We start from the raw sequence: 21,837 nt of genomic DNA on the forward strand, positions 1-21,837 counted from the left end.
AGAACAGTCCACCCCAGACCCTGACCACGTTGACATCACAGCAGAACAGTCCACCCCAGACCCTGACCACGTTGACATCACAGCAGAACAGTCCACCCCAGACCCTGACCACGTTGACGTCACAGCAGAACAGTCCACCCCAGACCCTGACCACGTTGACATCACAGCAGAACAGTCCACCCCAGACCCTGACCACGTTGACATCACAGCAGAACAGCCCACCCCAGACCCTGACAACGTTGACATCACAGCAGAACAGTCCACCCCAGACCCTGACCACGTTGACATCACAGCAGAACAGTCCACCCCAGACCCTGACCACATCGACATCACAGCAGAACAGTCCACCCCAGACCCTGACCACGTTAACATCACAGCAGAACAGTCCACCCCAGACCCTGACAACGTTGACATCACAGCAGAACAGTCCACCCCAGACCCTGACCACGTTGACATCACAGCAGAACAGTCCACCCCAGACCCTGACCACATCGACATCACAGCAGAACAGTCCACCCCAGACCCTGACCACGTTGACATCACAGCAGAACAGTCCACCCCAGACCCTGACTACGTTGACATCACAGCAGAACAGTCCACCCCAGACCCTGACCACATCGACATCACAGCAGAACAGTCCACCCCAGACCCTGACCACGTTGACATCACAGCAGAACAGTCCACCCCAGACCCTGACCACGTTGACATCACAGCAGAACAGTCCACCCCAGACCCTGACCACGTTGACATCACAGCAGAACAGTCCACCCCAGACCCTGACCAGGTTAACATCACAGCGGGACAGACAAATGAAGAATGAAGAACCCCAACAAATGAAGAACCCCAAGCCCAACACCCTGATAGCCCTCCTGACAACCCACCCCCCACACACACACCCACTGAGGACAAACACAAGACACAGATTGTTCTCCTTATGGACTCAAACAGGAAATATATACAAGAAAAAAAACTTTCCCCAAACTCAGAGTGTCTAAACTCTGGTGTCCAAACACCCAGCGCTCCCTAGACCTTCTGTCTGAGGACCAACTAGGGTCACCCAGCGCTCCCTAGACCTTCTGTCTGAGGACCAACTAGGGTCACCCAGCGCTCCCTAGACCTTCTGTCTGAGGACTAACTAAGGTCACCCAGCCACATAATAATACCCCCAGCGTGCCCTAGACTTTCTGTCTGAGGACTAACTAGGGTCACCCAGCCACATAATAATACCCCCAGCGTGCCCTAGACCTTCTGTCTGAGGACCAACTAGGGTCACACAGCCACATAATAATACCCCCAGCGTGCCCTAGACCTTCTGTCTGAGGACCAACTAGGGTCACCCAGCCACATAATAATACCCCCAGCGTGCCCTAGACCTTCTGTCTGAGGACCAACTAGGGTCACACAGCCAAATAATAATACCCCCAGCGTGCCCTAGACCTTCTGTCTGAGGACCAACTAGGGTCACACAGCCACATAATAATACCCCCAGCGTGCCCTAGACCTTCTGTCTGAGGACCAACTAGGGTCACCCAGCCACATAATAATACCCCCAGCGTGCCCTAGACCTTCTGTCTGAGGACCAACTAGGGTCACCCAGCCACATAATAATACACCCAGCACGCCCTAGACCTTCTGTCTGAGGACTAACTAGGGTCACCCAGCCACGTAATAATACCCCCAGCACGCCCTAGACCTTCTGTCTGAGGACCAACTAGGTTCACCCAGCGCACCCTAGACCTTCTGTCTGAGGACCAATTAGGGTCACCCAGCCACATAATAATACCCCCAGCGTGCCCTAGACCTTCTGTCTGAGGACCAACTAGGGTCACCCAGCCACATAATAATACCCCCAGCGTGCCCTAGACCTTCTGTCTGAGGACCAACTAGGGTCACCCAGCCACATAATAATACCCCCAGCGTGCCCTAGACCTTCTGTCTGAGGACTAACTAGGGTCACCCAGCCACATAATAATACACCCAGCGTGCCCTAGACCTTCTGTCTGAGGACTAACTAGGGTCACCCAGCCACATAATAATACACACAGGCACATACAACCTGAGAGCACAGCAGGAAAGGCACAGCACTCAAGTGAGTGATTGAAAAAGCTTATTCTACTTTCCCCAACGCACAAGTGGTTATCTCCACCCTGCTACCACAAAAAGATTTCCACCCTACAGCGGGTAAACGCAGGTATTTCCTGTGACTGTGCCTCAAACCCATTTTTTTCTTGGCCCGCCACTCCACCCTGGACTTGAACAGCTTTTACGACCAGGTCCACCTATACAAGGCAGCAGTGCCCAGACCCTAAAGAACATCGCTCACAAACGCAGCCCCAGTACGCAAGTATAAACACCACGGGACCACACAGCCGTCATACCGCTCAGGAAGGAGACGCTTTCTGTCTCCTAGAGATGAACATACTTTGGTGCGAAAAGTGCAAATCAATCCCGGAACAACAAAGGACCTTGTGAAGATGCTGGAGGAAACAGGTACAAAGGTATCTAAATCCACAGTAAAACGAGTCCTATATTGACATAACCTGAAGGCCGCTCAGCAAGGAAGAAGCCACTGCTCCAAAACCGCCATAAAAAAAGCCAGACTATGGTTTGCAACTGCACATGGGGACAAAGATCATACTTTTTGGAGAAATGTCCTCTGGTCTGATGAAACAAAAATAGAACTGTTTGGCCATAATGACCATCATTATGTTCGGAGGAAAAAGGGGGAGGCTTGTTGTGGGGTGCTCTGCTGCAGGAGGGACTGGTGCACTTCACAAAATAGATGGCATCATGAGGTAGGAAAATTATGTGAATATATTGAAGCAACATCTCAAGACATCAGTCAGGAAGTTAAAGCTTGGTTGCAAATGGGTCTTCCAAATGGACAATGACCCCAAGCATATTTCCAAAGTTGTAGCAAAATGGCTTAAGGACAACAAAGTCAAGGTATTGGAGAGTCCATCACAAAGCCCTGACCTCAATCCTATAGAACATTTGTGGGCAGAACTGAAAAAGCATGTGCGAGCAAGGAAGCCTACAAACCTGACTCAGTTACATCAGCTCTGTCAGGAGGAATGGGCCAAAATTCCCCCAACTTATTGTGGGAAGATTGTGGAAGGCTACCCGAAACGTTTGATCCAAGTTAAACAATTGAAAGGCAATGCTACCAAATACTAATTGAGTGTATGTAAACTTCTGACCCACAGGGAATGTGATGAAAGAAATACAAGCTGAAATAAATAATTCTCTCTACTATTATTCTGACATTTCACATTCTTAAAAAAAAGTGGTGAACCTAACTGACCTAAGACAGGGAATTATTACTAAGATTAAATGTCAGAAATTGTGAAAAACTTAGTTTAAATGTATTTGGCTAAGGTGTATGTATGTATGCTAAGGTGTATAGAGTTCAGTGTGTCAAATCGGAGGGCCTGTTGTCCGGACCTCTGACAGTCTCTATGGGTGTGCCACAGGGTTCAATTCTCGGGCCGACTCTCTTTTCTGTATACATCAATGATGTTGCTCTTGCTGCTGGTGATTCTCTGATCCACCTCTACGCAGACGACACCATTCTGTATACTTCTGGCCCCTCCTTGGACACTGTGTTAACTAACCTCCAGACGAGCTTCAATGCCATACAACTCTCCTTCTGTGGCCTCCAACTGCTCTTAAACGCAAGTAAAACTAAATGCATGCTTTTCAATCGATCACTGCCCGCACCTGCTCGCCCGTCCAGCATCACTACTCTGGACGGCTCTGACTTAGAATACGTGGACAACTACAAATACCTGGGTGTCTGGTTAGGCTGTAAACTCTCCTTCCAGACTCACATTAAGCATCTCCAATCCAAAATTAAATCTAGAATCGGTTTCCTATATCGCAACAAAGCATCCTTCACTCATGCTGCCAAACATACCCTCGTAAAACTGACCATCCTACCGATCCTCGACTTCGGTGATGTCATCTATAAAATAGCCTCCAACACTCTACTCAACAAACTGGATGCAGTCTATCACAGTGCCATCCGTTTTGTCACCAAAGCCCCATACACTACCCACCATTGCGACCTGTACGCTCTCGTTGGTTGGCCCTCGCTTCATACTCGTCGCCAAACTCACTGGCTACAGGTTATCTACAAGTCTCTGCTAGGTAAAGCCCCGCCTTATCTCAGCTCACTGGTATAGCAGCACCCACTCGTAGCACTCGCTCCAGCAGGTATATCTCACTGGTCACCCCCAAAGCCAATTCCTCCTTTGGTCGTCTTTCCTTCCAGTTCTCTGCTGCCTATGACTTGAACGAATTGCAAAAATCACTGAAGCTGGAGACTCACATCTCCCTCACTAGCTTTAATCATCAGCTGTCAGTGCAGCTCACAGATCACTGCACCTGTGCATTGCCCATCTTTAAACAGCCCATCTATCTACCTACCTCATCCCCATACTGGTATTTATTTATTTTGCTCTTTGCACCCCAGTATCTCTACCTGCACATTCATCTTCTACCGATCTACCATTCCAGTGTTTAATTGCGATATTGTAATTACTTCGCCACCATGGCCTATTTATTTCCTTAACTTACCTCATTTGCACTCACTGTATATAGACTTTTTGTTTTCTTTTGTTCTACTGTATTATTGACTGTATGTTTTGTTTATTCCATGTGTAACTCTGTGTTCTTGTATGTGTCGAATTGCTACGCTTTATCTTGGCCAGGTCGCAGTTGCAAATGAGAACTTGTTCTCAACTAGCCGTCCTGGTTAAATAAAGGTTAAATCAAATAAATAAATAAATGTAAACTTCCGACTTCAACTGTATATAATATGACATTTGAAATGTCTTTATTATTTTGGAACATCTGTGAGTGTAATGTTTACTGTTGATTTTGATTGTTTATTTCACTTTGTATATTATCTACTTCACTTGCTTTGGCAATGTTAACCAATGTTTCCTATACCAATAAAGTGCCTTAAATTGAATTGACTCGAGAGAAGAGAGAGACAGAGACAGAGGGAAGGGTGAGTGGTAGGTTGCTAGGGTGTTGTGTAGATGTGAGAAGGCTCAGAGATTACTCCAGTATTCCTAGTGATTATGAAATCATTAAGAGAGAACAGACCTTGAGTTTCCTCCGGGCGTTGAACTTCTTCAGGCACTCCACTGTCTCCTGTCTGTGCATCATGGACGCCACAGTGGAGCGTTGCTGGAAAGAGAGAAAGAGAGAGACAATGTCAAACAGGGAAACCGAGAGGAAAAGTGTGTGTGTGTGTGTGTGTGTGTACTTACGGAGACCCATGGGTGTTTGAGGGACTCCTGGGCAGTGATCCTCTTGGCAGGGTTAATGGTCAACATCTGGTTAATCAGGTTCTTGGCTTCTGGAGTCACTGAGTCCCATTCTGGAGACGGAAACTACACACACACATACTCCCTTTTGTCAAACAAATGTGCGTGTGTGTGTGTTTGTGTGTGTGTGTGTGTTACTCACGTCATAAGCTCCTGCTTTAATTTGCTGATAGAGTTTGTGTTGGTCCTCATCCCAAAATGGAGGATACCCCACTAGCAGGATGTACAAGATCACACCTACACACACACACACACACACACACACACACACACACACACACACACACACGTTGAGTGGTGAGAGAAGGAGAGGAGATACTGATGAGAGAGAGAGATGGAGAAAGGGATGAGACAGATACATATATAATGTAGTGTTACTGTAGTGCTCTATACTCACCACAAGCCCAGATGTCTACAGGTTTACCATAAGCCTCCTTCCTCAGTACCTCTGGAGATAGGTAGCCTGGGGTACCTGCAAAACCTATGTATATGCACATACACACAGTGGTTAAACTGTATGACTTCAGTCGTAGGCCGAGAATGATGTATAACATGATGATGGATGGAGTCCAACACAGAAGACAAAACTATGTGTAGAAACTGATTCCACCGTAGGTCTACTATTTTGTTGAAAACTGTAAATATAATCAACAATGTAATTTTAACTCAAATAAATCTATGAAACTGAAATGGAAAGCTGAACTGGGGAGTCCTGCTGTACAAATTGTTGTTTTTAACAGGTTATTGGCTATTTATGTGTAAGCTAAATATATATATTTTTTATACGTGATTTATGTTTTATTTATTTATTTACATTTGCAATGTAAATCATGCAATCTAACTGACTATGGTGCAATAAATAAAGTAATCTAATTGGATAGATTTTATTTGATCTAATATGACTTATGACAACAAACGAGGGTGTTCCAGGGGTTCTAACACCTGACATTTTGATATCTTAAGCAACCAACAATCAACAGCTAAAACGTCAACTTTTCAAGATCTTTTTTTCCCCAACATCATCAGCAGCAGGACTTATATCATCAGCAGCAGCAGGATTTATATCATCAGCAGCAGGATTTACATCAGCAGCAGCAGGATTTATATGATCATCAGCAGTAGGATTTACATCAGCAGCAGCAGGATTTACATCATCAGCAGCAGCAGGATTTACATCAGCAGCAGCAGGATTTATATGATCAGCAGCAGCAGGATTTACATCAGCAGCAGCAGGATTTATATCATCAGCAGTAGGATTTATATGATCATCAGCAGTAGGATTTATATGATCATCAGCAGCAGGATTTATATGATCATCAGCAGTAGGATTTATATAATCAGCAGCAGGATTTATATCATCATCAGCAGCAGGATTTATATGATCATCAGCAGCAGGATTTATATGATCATCAGCAGCAGGATTTATATGATCATCAGCAGCAGGATTTATATGATCATCAGCAGCAGGATTTATATGATCATCAGCAGTAGGATTTATATGATCATCAGCAGTAGGATTTATATGATCATCAGCAGTAGGATTTATATGATCATCAGCAGCAGGATTTATATGATCATCAGCAGTAGGATTTATATAATCAGCAGTAGGATTTATATGATCATCAGCAGCAGGATTTATATGATCATCAGCAGTAGGATTTATATGATCATCAGCAGTAGGATTTATATGATCATCAGCAGCAGGATTTATATGATCATCAGCAGTAGGATTTATATAATCAGCAGTAGGATTTATATGATCATCAGCAGTAGGATTTATATGATCATCAGCAGTAGGATTTATATAATCAGCAGCAGGATTTATATGATCATCAGCAGTAGGATTTATATCATCATCAGCAGTAGGATTTATATGATCATCAGCAGTAGGATTTATATAATCAGCAGCAGGATTTATATGATCATCAGCAGTAGGATTTATATAATCAGCAGCAGGATTTATATGATCATCAGCAGTAGGATTTATATCATCATCAGCAGTAGGATTTATATGATCATCAGCAGTAGGATTTATATAATCAGCAGTGGGATTTATATGATCATCAGCAGTAGGATTTATATCATCATCAGCAGTAGGATTTATATGATCATCAGCAGTAGGATTTATATAATCAGCAGCAGGATTTATATGATCATCAGCAGCAGGATTTATATGATCATCAGCAGTAGGATTTATATGATCATCAGCAGCAGGATTTATATCATCATCAGCAGTAGGATTTATATGATCATCAGCAGTAGGATTTATATGATCATCAGCAGTAGGATTTATATGATCATCAGCAGTAGGATTTATATAATCAGCAGCAGGATTTATATGATCATCAGCAGTAGGATTTATATCATCATCAGCAGTAGGATTTATATGATCATCAGCAGTAGGATTTATATAATCAGCAGCAGGATTTATATGATCATCAGCAGTAGGATTTATATAATCAGCAGCAGGATTTATATGATCATCAGCAGCAGGATTTATATGATCATCAGCAGCAGGATTTATATCATCATCAGCAGCAGGATTTATATGATCATCAGCAGCAGGATTTATATGATCATCAGCAGCAGGATTTATATGATCATCAGCAGTAGGATTTATATGATCAGCAGCAGCAGGATTTATATGATCATCAGCAGCAGGATTTATATGATCATCAGCAGCAGGATTTATATCATCATCAGCAGCAGGATTTATATCATCATCAGCAGCAGGATTTATATGATCATCAGCAGCAGGATTTATATGATCATCAGCAGCAGGATTTATATCATCATCAGCAGCAGGATTTATATGATCATCAGCAGCAGGATTTATATGATCATCAGCAGCAGGATTTATATCATCATCAGCAGTAGGATTTATATCATCAGCAGCAGGATTTATATGATCATCAGCAGCAGGATTTATATCATCATCAGCAGTAGGATTTATATCATCAGCAGTAGGATTTATATCATCAGCAGCAGGATTTATATGATCATCAGCAGTAGGATTTATATCATCAGCAGTAGGATTTATATCATCAGCAGCAGCAGGATTTACATCAGCAGCAGCAGGATTTACATCATCAGCAGCAGGATTTATATGATCATCAGCAGTAGGATTTACATCAGCAGCAGCAGGATTTACATCATCAGCAGCAGCAGGATTTATATGATCATCAGCAGTAGGATTTACATCATCAGCAGCAGCAGGATTTACATCAGCAGCAGCAGGATTTACATCATCAGCAGCAGCAGGATTTACATCAGCAGCAGCAGGATTTATATCATCATCAGCAGGATTTATATGATCATCAGCAGTAGGATTTATATCATCATCAGCAGCAGGATTTACATCATCAACAGCAGGATTTATATGATCAGCAGCAGTAGCAGTATTTATATGATCAGCAGCAGCAGGATTTATTTCAGCAGCAGCAGCAGCAGGATTTATTTCATCATCAGCAGCAGGATTTATATGATCATCAGCAGCAGGATTTATATCATCATCAGCAGCAGGATTTATTTCATCATCAGCAGCAGGATTTACATCATCATCAGCAGGATTTATATGATCATCAGCAGCAGGATTTATATGATCATCAGCAGTAGGATTTATATCATCATCAGCAGCAGGATTTATATCATCAGCAGCAGCAGGATTTATATCATCAGCAGCAGCAGGATTTACATCATCATCAGCAGCAGGATTTATATCATCAGCAGCAGCAGGATTTACATCATCAGCAGCAGGATTTATATCATCATCAGCAGCAGGATTTACATCATCAGCAGTAGGATTTATATCATCAGCAGCAGCAGGATTTATATCATCAGCAGTAGGATTTATATCATCATCAGCAGTAGGATTTATATCATCAGCAGTAAGATGTACATCATCAGCAGCAGCAGGATTTATATCATCAATGAGGATTTATATCATCAGCAGTAGGATTTATATCATCAGCAGTAAGATGTACATCATCAGCAGCAGCAGGATTTATATCATCAGCAGCAGGATTTATATCATCACCAGCAGCAGGATTTACATCATCATCAGCAGTAGGATTTATATCATCAGCAGTAAGATGTACATCATCAGCAGCAGCAGGATTTATATCATCAGCAGCAGGATTTATATCATCACCAGCAGCAGGATTTACATCATCATCAGCAGTAGGATTTATATCATCATCAGCAGCAGGATTTATATCATCAGCAGTAGGATTTATATCATCATCAGCAGTAGGATTTACATCATCATCAGCAGCAGGATTTATATCATCATCAGCAGTAGGATTTATATCATCAGCAGTAGGATTTATATCATCAGCAGTAGGATTTATATCATCAGCAGTGGGATTTATATCATCAGCAGCAGCAGGATTTATATCATCAGCAGCAGGATTTACATCATCAGCAGTAGGATTTATATCATCATCAGCAGCAGGATTTATATCATCAGCAGGATTTATATCATCATCAGCAGCAGGATTTATATCATCAGCAGGATTTATATCATCAGCAGCAGGATTTACATCATCATCAGCAGTAGGATTTATATCATCAGCAGTAGGATTTATATCATCAGCAGGATTTATATCATCAGCAGCAGGATTTATATCATCATCAGCAGCAGGATTTATATCATCATCAGCAGCAGGATTTATATCATCATCAGCAGCAGGATTTATATCATCAGCAGTAGGATTTATATCATCAGCAGCAGGATTTATATCATCAGCAGTAGGATTTATATCATCATGAGCAGCAGGATTTATATCATCAGCAGTAGGATTTATATCATCAGCAGTAGGATTTATATCATCATCAGCAGTAGGATTTGCATCATCAGCAGTAGGATTTACATCATCAGCAGTAGGATTTACATCATCAGCAGCAGGATTTGCCTGCAAACCAACGTGGACAGCATAAGAATGTATGCTTCGTCATACATGGCTCCCAGCGTGCCCAGAAACTCCAGGGCCTCCCTGTACCTTGGTGATCTTTACCCTGAGGTGACTGACGCGTTTTGTTTTACAATTTCAGTCCTATTAGGGATATACTCCAGGTTGTTAGGGACAAAATCACCTGCCGATCCTCTCAGGTGAACTACGTTAACCCAGCTGGACACGATGAACTTTGAAACCATCCATGGAAGACCAACATGGGGCCTGTGGTCTCAGCGTGACCTCATCTCTGAGGAAGAGCGGGGTAGGAAACACATTTGTCAAGAACCTGGACAAGATCATCTGCAACAAAAGTGTGTAGGACACCTTCTCTGCCTTCGGAGACATTGTCTCCAGCAACTGGTTTGTGATGAGAATGGCCAATCTAAAGGCTATGCCTTCGCCCAATACGACACCAAGTGTGTGTATGTGTTTGGGCGTTTATGTGTGTGTGTGTGTGTATGTGTTTGGGTGTTTATGTGTGTGTGTGTATGTATGTGGGTGTTTATGTGTGTGTATGTATGTGGGTGTTTATGTGTGTGTGTGTGTGTGTGTATGTGTTTGGGTGTTTATGTGTGTGTGTATGTATGTGGGTGTTTATGTGTGTGTGTGTGTGTGTATGTGTTTTGGTGTTTATGTGTGTGTGTATGTGTTTGGGTGTTTATGTGTGTGTGTGTGTGTGTGTGTGGGTGTTTATGTGTGTGTATGTGTGTGTATGTGTGTGTATGTGTGTGTATGTGTGTGTATGTGTGTGTATGTGTGTGTATGTGTGTGTGTGTGTGTATGTGTGTGTATGTATGTATGTGGGTGTTTATGTGTGTGTGTGTGTGTGGGTGTTTATGTGTGTGTGTGTGTGTGTGTGTGTGTGTTTGGGTGTTTATGTGTGTGTATGTGTGTGTATGTGTTTGGGTGTTTATGTGTGTGTGTGTGTGTATGTATGTATGTGGGTGTTTATGTGTGTGTGTGTGTGTGTGTATGTATGTATGTGGGTGTTTATGTGTGGGTGTTTATGTGTGTGTTTATGTGTGTGTGTGTGTGTGTATGTATGTGGGTGCGTGAGTGTGTGACGTACCGAACCATGCCTGTTGGTCTCCCTGCACCTCGATGGCCAATCCAAAGTCAGCCAGCTTCACTGCAGCATTCTTACACTTACTGGCCAGCAGGAGGTTCTCTGGCTACATAGGGGACAGATGGGACAAGAAGTCAAACACACACACACACACATCACTTCTCGTGGGGTGCTGGGCATAAAATCATGTAGTAGTAACACACTTGCACTTACACCCACACCCACACACAGATGGTCCAATCATTAACAGTCATTTATTTTATGTATTTATTAGGAACCAATCTGTCTGTAACAGCTGTGGCACTGCTACTGTGGTTGCCAGTGCTAACAGTGTCACACACACAGACAAGGATCTACCGTAGCAGTGTCACACACACACACACACACACACACACACACACACACAGAGACAAGGATCTACCGTAGCAGTGTCACACACACACAGACAAGGATCTACCGTAGCAGTGTCACACACACACAAGGATCTACCGTAGCAGTGTCACACACACACACACACACAGACAAGGATCTACCGTAGCAGTGTCACACACACACACAGACAAGGATCTACCGTAGCAGTGTCACACACACACACACACAGACAGGCAAGGATCTACCGTAGCAGTGTCACACACACACACAGACAAGGATCTACCGTAGCAGTGTCACACACACACACACACAGACAAGGATCTACCGTAGCAGTGTCACACACACACACACACACACAAGGATCTACCGTAGCAGTGTCACACACACACATACACAAGGATCTACCGTAGCAGTGTCACACACACACACACACACACACACACACACACACACACACACAGGATCTACCGTAGCAGTGTCACACACACACACACACAGAGACAAGGATCTACCGTAGCAGTGTCACACACACACACACACACACACACAGACAGAGACAAGGATCTACCGTAGCAGTGTCACACACACAAGGATCTACCGTAGCAGTGTCACACACACACACACATACACACAAGGATCTACCGTAGCAGTGTCACACACACACACACACACACACAAGGATCTACCGTAGCAGTGTCACACACACACACACAGAGACAAGGATCTACCGTAGCAGTGTCACACACACAAGGATCTACCGTAGCAGTGTCACACACACACACACACACACACAAGGATCTACCGTAGCAGTGTCACACACACACACAGACAAGGATCTACCGTAGCAGTGTCACACACACACACACAGACAAGGATCTACCGTAGCAGTGTCACACACACACACACACAAGGATCTACCGTAGCAGTGTCACACACACACACAGACAAGGATCTACCGTAGCAGTGTCACACACACAAGGATCTACCGTAGCAGTGTCACACACACCACCCCCCCCCCCCCCACACACACACACACACACACACAGACAAGGATCTACCGTAGCAGTGTCACACACACACACACAGACAAGGATCTACCGTAGCAGTGTCACACACACACACACACAGACAAGGATCTACCGTAGCAGTGTCACACACACACACAGACAAGGATCTACCGTAGCAGTGTCACACACACACACCCACACCCCCCCACACACCCACACTCACACACACACACACACACACACACACGGATCTACCGTAGCAATGTCACACACACAAGGATCTACCGTAGCAGTGTCACACACACACAGACAAGGATCTACCGTAGCAGTGTCACACACACACACACAGACAAGGATCTACCGTAGCAGTGTCACACACACACACACACACACACACAAGGATCTACCGTAGCAGTGTCACACACACACACAGACAAGGATCTACCGTAGCAGTGTCACACACACACACACAGACAGGATCTACCGTAGCAGTGTCACACACACACACACAAGGATCTACCGTAGCAGTGTCACACACACACACAGACAAGGATCTACCGTAGCAGTGTCACACACACAAGGATCTACCGTAGCAGTGTCACACACAGAGACAAGGATCTACCGTAGCAGTGTCACACACAGAGACAAGGATCTACCGTAGCAGTGTCACACACACCCCCCCACACACACAGACAAGACAAGATCTACCGTAGCAGTGTCACACACACACACACAGACAAGGATCTACCGTAGCAGTGTCACACACACACACACAGAGACAAGGATCTACCGTAGCAGTGTCACACACACACACAGACAAGGATCTACCGTAGCAGTGTCACACACACACACACAGAGACAAGGATCTACCGTAGCAGTGTCACACACACACACACACACGGATCTACCGTAGCAGTGTCACACACACACAGACAAGGATCTACCGTAGCAGTGTCACACACACACAGACAAGGATCTACCGTAGCAGTGTCACACACACACACAGACAAGGATCTACCGTAGCAGTGTCACACACACACACCCACACCCACACCCCCCCACACACCCACACTCACACACACACACACACACAGGATCTACCACACACACACACACAGACAAGGATCTAGCAGTGTCACACACACACACAGACAAGGATCTACCGTAGCAGTGTCACACACACACACACAGACAAGGATCTACCGTAGCAGTGTCACACACACACACACACAGAGACAAGGATCTACCGTAGCAGTGTCACACACACACACCCACACCCACACTCACACACACACACACACACACACGGATCTACCGTAGCAGTGTCACACACACACAGACAAGGATCTACCGTAGCAGTGTCACACACACACACACACAGACAAGGATCTACCGTAGCAGTGTCACACACACACACACAGAGACAAGGATCTACCACACAGACAGCAGTGTCACACACACCACCCCCCACACACACACACACACAAAGACAAGGATCTACCGTAGCAGTGTCACACACACACACACAGACAAGGATCTACCGTAGCAGTGTCACACACACACACACACAGACAAGGATCTACCGTAGCAGTGTCACACACACACACAGACAAGGATCTACCGTAGCAGTGTCACACACACACAGACAAGGATCTACCGTAGCAGTGTCACACACACACACACAGACAAGGATCTACCGTAGCAGTGTCACACACACACACACACACACACACAAGGATCTACCGTAGCAGTGTCACACACACACACAGACAAGGATCTACCGTAGCAGTGTCACACACACACACACAGACAGGATCTACCGTAGCAGTGTCACACACACACACACACAAGGATCTACCGTAGCAGTGTCACACACACACACAGACAAGGATCTACCGTAGCAGTGTCACACACACAAGGATCTACCGTAGCAGTGTCACACACAGAGACAAGGATCTACCGTAGCAGTGTCACACACAGAGACAAGGATCTACCGTAGCAGTGTCACACACACACACACAGAGACAAGGATCTACCGTAGCAGTGTCACACACACACACAGACAAGGATCTACCGTAGCAGTGTCACACACACACACACAGACAAGGATCTACCGTAGCAGTGTCACACACACACACACAGAGTTAAGGATCTACCGTAGCAGTGTCACACACACACACACACACACACACACACACAAGGATCTACCGTAGCAGTGTCACACACACACACAGACAAGGATCTACCGTAGCAGTGTCACACACACACACACAGACAGGATCTACCGTAGCAGTGTCACACACACACAAGGATCTACCGTAGCAGTGTCACACACACACACACACAGACAAGGATCTACCGTAGCAGTGTCACACACACACACACAGAGAGAAGGATCTACCGTAGCAGTGTCACACGCACACAGACAAGGATCTACCGTAGCAGTGTCACACACACCACCCCCCCCCCCCCCACACACACACACACACAAAGACAAGGATCTACCGTAGCAGTGTCACACACACACACACAGACAAGGATCTACCGTAGCAGTGTCACACACACACACACACAGACAAGGATCTACCGTAGCAGTGTCACACACACACACAGACAAGGATCTACCGTAGCAGTGTCACACACACACACCCACACCCACACCCCCCCACACACCCACACTCACACACACACACACACACACACGGATCTACCGTAGCAGTGTCACACACACACAGACAAGGATCTACCGTAGCAGTGTCACACACACACAGACAAGGATCTACCGTAGCAGTGTCACACACACACACACAGACAAGGATCTACCGTAGCAGTGTCACACACACACACACACACACACACAAGGATCTACCGTAGCAGTGTCACACACACACACAGACAAGGATCTACCGTAGCAGTGTCACACACACACACACAGACAGGATCTACCGTAGCAGTGTCACACACACACACACACAAGGATCTACCGTAGCAGTGTCACACACACACACAGACAAGGATCTACCGTAGCAGTGTCACACACACAAGGATCTACCGTAGCAGTGTCACACACAGAGACAAGGATCTACCGGAGCAGTGTCACACACACAGACAAGGATCTACCGTAGCAGTGTCACACACACACACCACAGACAAGATCTACCGTAGCAGTGTCACACACACACAGACACACCCACACCCCCACACACACACTCACACACACACACACACACACTACCGATCTACCGTAGCAGTGTCACACACACACAGACAAGGATCTACCGTAGCAGTGTCACACACACACAGACAAGGATCTACCGTAGCAGTGTCACACACACACACACAGACAAGGATCTACCGTAGCAGTGTCACACACACACACACACACACACACAAGGATCTACCGTAGCAGTGTCACACACACACACAGACAAGGATCTACCGTAGCAGTGTCACACACACACACACAGACAGGATCTACCGTAGCAGTGTCACACACACACACACACAAGGATCTACCGTAGCAGTGTCACACACACACACAGACAAGGATCTACCGTAGCAGTGTCACACACACAAGGATCTACCGTAGCAGTGTCACACACAGAGACAAGGATCTACCGGAGCAGTGTCACACACAGAGACAAGGATCTACCGTAGCAGTGTCACACACACCACCCCCCCCCCACACACACACACACAGACAAGGATCTACCGTAGCAGTGTCACACACACACACACAGACAAGGATCTACCGTAGCAGTGTCACACACACACACACAGAGACAAGGATCTACCGTAGCAGTGTCACACACACACACAGACAAGGATCTACCGTAGCAGTGTCACACACACACACCCACACCCACACCCCCCCACACACCCACACTCACACACACACACACACACACACGGATCTACCGTAGCAGTGTCACACACACACAGACAAGGATCTACCGTAGCAGTGTCACACACACACAGACAAGGATCTACCGTAGCAGTGTCACGCACACACAAGGATCTACCGTAGCAGTGTCACACACACACACCCACACCCACACCCCCCCACACACCCACACTCACACACACACACACACACACACGGATCTACCGTAGCAGTGTCACACACACACACAGACAAGGATCTACCGTAGCAGTGTCACACACACACACCCACACCCACACCCCCCCACACACCCACACTCACACACACACACACACGGATCTACCGTAGCAGTGTCACACACACACAGACAAGGATCTACCGTAGCAGTGTCACACACACACACACAGACAAGGATCTACCGTAGCAGTGTCACACACACACACACAGAGACAAGGATCTACCGTAGCAGTGTCACACACACACACCCACACCCACACCCCCCCACACACCCACACTCACAAACACACACACACACACACGGATCTACCGTAGCAGTGTCACACACACACAGACAAGGATCTACCGTAGCAGTGTCACACACACACAGACAAGGATCTACCGTAGCAGTGTCACACACACCACCCCCCACACACACACACACACACACAAAGACAAGGATCTACCGTAGCAGTGTCACACACACACACACAGACAAGGATCTACCGTAGCAGTGTCACACACACACACACACAGACAAGGATCTACCGTAGCAGTGTCACACACACACACACACACAGAGACAAGGATCTACCGTAGCAGTGTCACACACACACAGAGACAAGGATCTACCGTAGCAGTGTCACACACACACACAGACAAGGATCTACCGTAGCAGTGTCACACACACACAAGGATCTACCGTAGCAGTGTCACACACACACACACACACCCCCCCCCCCCACACACACACACACACAAGGATCTACCGTAGCAGTGTCACACACACAAGGATCTACCGTAGCAGTGTCACACAGACAAGGATCTACCGTAGCAGTGTCACACACACCACCCCCCACACACACACACACACACACACAGACAAGGATCTACCGTAGCAGTGTCACACACACACACAGACAAGGATCTACCGTAGCAGTGTCACACACACACACAGACAAGGATCTACCGTAGCAGTGTCACACACACACACAGACAAGGATCTACCGTAGCAGTGTCACACACACCACCCCCCACACACACACACACACACACACACAGACAAGGATCTACCGTAGCAGTGTCACACACACACACAGACAAGGATCTACCGTAGCAGTGTCACACACACAAGGATCTACCGTAGCAGTGTCACACACACACACAGACAAGGATCTACCGTAGCAGTGTCACACACACCACCCCCCCCCCCCACACACACACACACACACAGACAAGGATCTACCGTAGCAGTGTCACACACACACACAGACAAGGATCTACCGTAGCAGTGTCACACACACACACACCCACACCCACACCCCCCCACACACCCACACTCACACACACACACACACACACACACGGATCTACCGTAGCAGTGTCACACACACACAGACAAGGATCTACCGTAGCAGTGTCACACACACACAGAGACAAGGATCTACCGTAGCAGTGTCACACACACGCACACACAAGGATCTACCGTAGCAGTGTCACACACACACACCCACACCCACACCCCCCCACACACCCACACTCACACACACGGATCTACCGTAGCAGTGTCACACACACACAGACAAGGATCTACCGTAGCAGTGTCACGCACACACAAGGATCTACCGTAGCAGTGTCACACACACACACACAGACAAGGATCTACCGTAGCAGTGTCACACACACACACACACACACGGATCTACCGTAGCAGTGTCACACACACACAGACAAGGATCTACCGTAGCAGTGTCACACACACACACACACAGATGGATCTACCGTAGCAGTGTCACACACACACAGACAAGGATCTACCGTAGCAGTGTCACACACACACAAGGATCTACCGTAGCAGTGTCACACACACAAGGATCTACCGTAGCAGTGTCACACACACACACACATACACAAGGATCTACCGTAGCAGTGTCACACACACACACACACACACACACACACACACACACACAGGATCTACCGTAGCAGTGTCACACACACAAGGATCTACCGTAGCAGTGTCACACACACAAGGATCTACCGTAGCAGTGTCACACACACAAGGATCTACCGTAGCAGTGTCACACACACACACACACACAGACAAAGGATCTACCGTAGCAGTGTCACACACACACACACGGATCTACCGTAGCAGGGTCACACACACACACACACACAGACAAGGATCTACCGTAGCAGTGTCACACACACACACACGGATCTACCGTAGCAGGGTCACCACTGCAGCATGTGTCGATTATTGAGAGTGATTCATTTGGGCATGCAGGGCAGAGGAGGGAAAGAGGAGGGGAATGTGTGTGTGTGTGTGTGTGTGTGTGTGTGTGTGTGTGTGTGTGTGTGTGTATTTTAGTGTCACTGAGGGGAACAAGAGGCAGGGTAGTATTGTATTATTATGTACATACACAGGCAGCAGAGTGGGCTGATTCAATGAGCTATGGATCATCATTCAACCTCACTATCACCAACACACAGACAATAACTTGTCTGTTTTGCTGCAGTGATGATTACTAAGTAGGTTAGGTTGCTCTGGTGGAAGTTCGGCTGAGAAAGTGGGTGAGAGAGGGGGGGGTGTGCTGTAGAGACCACAAACTTTGAAGGTAATCTAATAAACAGTAATGGAAGTTGGCCCTCGGCCATCTACAGCCCCTGTGTTATCTACAGGCCCTGTGTTTTCTACAACCCCTGTGTTTTCTACAACCCCTGTGTTTTCTACAACCACTATATTATCTACAGCCCTGTGTTATCTACAGTGTTTCCCCTTAAACTACTCGAGTGTTGCTTTAGTAAGCTCAGGGTCATTGTCCTGCTGGAAGGTGAACCTCCGTCCCAATCTCTGGATGACTGAAACAGGTTTCCCTCAAGAATTTCTCTGTAATTAGCGCCATCCATCATTCCTTAAATTCTGAACAGTTTCCCAGTCCCTGCTGATAAAAAACATCCCCACAGCATGATGCTGCCACCACCATGCTTCACTGTAGGGATGGTATTCTTGGGGTGATGAGAGGTGTTGGGTTTGCGCCAGACATAGCATTTTCCTTGATGGCCCAAAAGCTTTTTTCTGGCCACTTTTCTGTAAAGCCCAGCTCTTTGGGACAGATACTCCAATCTCCGCTGTGGAGCTTTGCAGCCCCTTCAGGTTATCTTTGGTCTCTTTGTTGCCTCTCTGATTAATGCCCTCCTTGTCTGGCCTGTGAGTTTTGGTGGGCGGCCATCTCTTGGCAGGTTTGTTGTGGTGACATATTCTTTCCATTTTTTAATAATAGATTTAATGATGCTCTGTGGGATGTTCAAAGTTTCAGATATTTTTTTACAACCCAACCCTGATCTGTACTTCTCCACAAATTTGTCCCTGACCTGTTTGGAGAGCTCCTTGGTCTTCATGGTGATGCTTGCTTGGTGGAGCCCCTTGCTTAGTGGTGTCCTTTCAGAACAGGTGTATATATACTGAGATCATGTGACAGATCATGTGACACTTAGATTTCACACAGGTCAAATCAAATCAAATCAAATTTTATTTGTCACATACACATGGTTAGCAGATGTTAATGCGAGTGTAGCGAAATGCTTGTGCTTCTAGTTCCGACAATGCAGTGATAACCAACAAGTAATCTAACTAACAATTCCAAAACTACTGTCTTATACACAGTGTAAGGGGATAAGGAATATGTACATAAGGATATATGAATGAGTGATGGTACAGAGCAGCATACAGTAGATGGTATCGAGTACAGTATATACATATGAGATGAGTATGTAGACAAAGTAAACAAAGTGGCATAGTTAAAGTGGCTAGTGACATAAGAATGCAGTCGATGATCTAGAGTACAGTATATACATATGCATATGAGATGAATAATGTAGGGTAAGTAACATTATATAAGGTAGCATTGTTTAAAGTGGCTAGTGATATATTTTACATCATTTCCCATCAATTCCCATTATTAAAGTGGCTGGAGTTGGGTCAGTGTCAATGACAGTGTGTTGGCAGCAGCCACTCAATGTTAGTGATTGCTGTTTAACAGTCTGATGGCCTTGAGATAGAAGCTGTTTTTCAGTCTCTCGGTCCCAGCTTTGATGCACCTGTACTGACCTCGCCTTCTGGATGATAGCGGGGTGAACAGGCAGTGGTTCGGGTGGTTGATGTCCTTGATGATCTTTATGGCCTTCCTGTAACATCGGGTGGTGTAGGTGTCCTGGAGGGCAGGTAGTTTGCCCCCGGTGATGCGTTGTGCAGACCTCACTACCCTCTGGAAAGCCTTACGGTTGAGGGCGGAGCAGTTGCCGTACCAGGCGGTGATACAGCCCGCCAGGATGCTCTCGATTGTGCATCTGTAGAAGTTTGTGAGTGCTTTTGGTGACAAGCCGAATTTCTTCAGCCTCCTGAGGTTGAAGAGGCGCTGCTGCGCCTTCTTCACGACGCTGTCAGTGTGAGTGGACCAATTCAGTTTGTCTGTGATGTGTATGCCGAGGAACTTAAAACTTGCTACCCTCTCCACTACTGATCCATCGATGTGGATAGGGGTGTTCCCTCTGCTGTTTCCTGAAGTCCACAATCATCTCCTTAGTTTTGTTGACGTTGAGTGTGAGGTTATTTTCCTGACACCACACTCCGAGGGCCCTCACCTCCTCCCTGTAGGCCGTCTCGTCGTTGTTGGTAATCAAGCCTACCACTGTTGTGTCGTCCGCAAACTTGATGATTGAGTTGGAGCGTGCATGGCCACGCAGTCGTGGGTGAACAGGGAGTACAGGAGAGGGCTCAGAACGCACCCTTGTGGGGCCCCGTGTTGAGGATCAGCGGGGAGGAGATGTTGTTGCCTACCCTCACCACCTGTGGGCGGCCCGTCAGGAAGTCCAGTACCCAGTTGCACAGGGCGGGGTCGAGACCCAGGGTCTCGAGCTTGATGACGAGCTTGGAGGGTACTATGGTATTGAATGCCGAGCTGTAGTCGATGAACAGCATTCTCACATAGGTATTCCT

The 21,837-nt window shown here is 46.4% G+C and overlaps 1 protein-coding gene across 15 annotated transcripts in view; it reads right to left on the bottom strand.

The window, feature by feature from the left end:
• The window catches only part of LOC115119955 (calcium/calmodulin-dependent protein kinase type II subunit beta-like), an 87,809-nt gene that overhangs the window by 45,311 nt on the left and 20,661 nt on the right, over positions 1 to 21,837 (bottom strand). For all 15 annotated transcript variants that reach the window (XM_065017330.1, XM_065017328.1, XM_065017326.1 and 12 more), the window contains exons 7-11: positions 11,361 to 11,463; positions 5,734 to 5,817; positions 5,479 to 5,573; positions 5,280 to 5,402; positions 5,113 to 5,196 (exon numbers count right to left, since the gene is read on the bottom strand). In XM_065017330.1, coding sequence (XP_064873402.1) covers positions 5,113 to 5,196; positions 5,280 to 5,402; positions 5,479 to 5,573; positions 5,734 to 5,817; positions 11,361 to 11,463 — 489 coding nt within the window. The remainder of the gene's footprint in view (positions 1 to 5,112; positions 5,197 to 5,279; positions 5,403 to 5,478; positions 5,574 to 5,733; positions 5,818 to 11,360; positions 11,464 to 21,837) is intronic.

The sequence above is a fragment of the Oncorhynchus nerka genome, linkage group LG4 (genome assembly GCF_034236695.1).
Source record: "Oncorhynchus nerka isolate Pitt River linkage group LG4, Oner_Uvic_2.0, whole genome shotgun sequence".
Classification (NCBI taxonomy): domain Eukaryota; kingdom Metazoa; phylum Chordata; class Actinopteri; order Salmoniformes; family Salmonidae; genus Oncorhynchus; species Oncorhynchus nerka.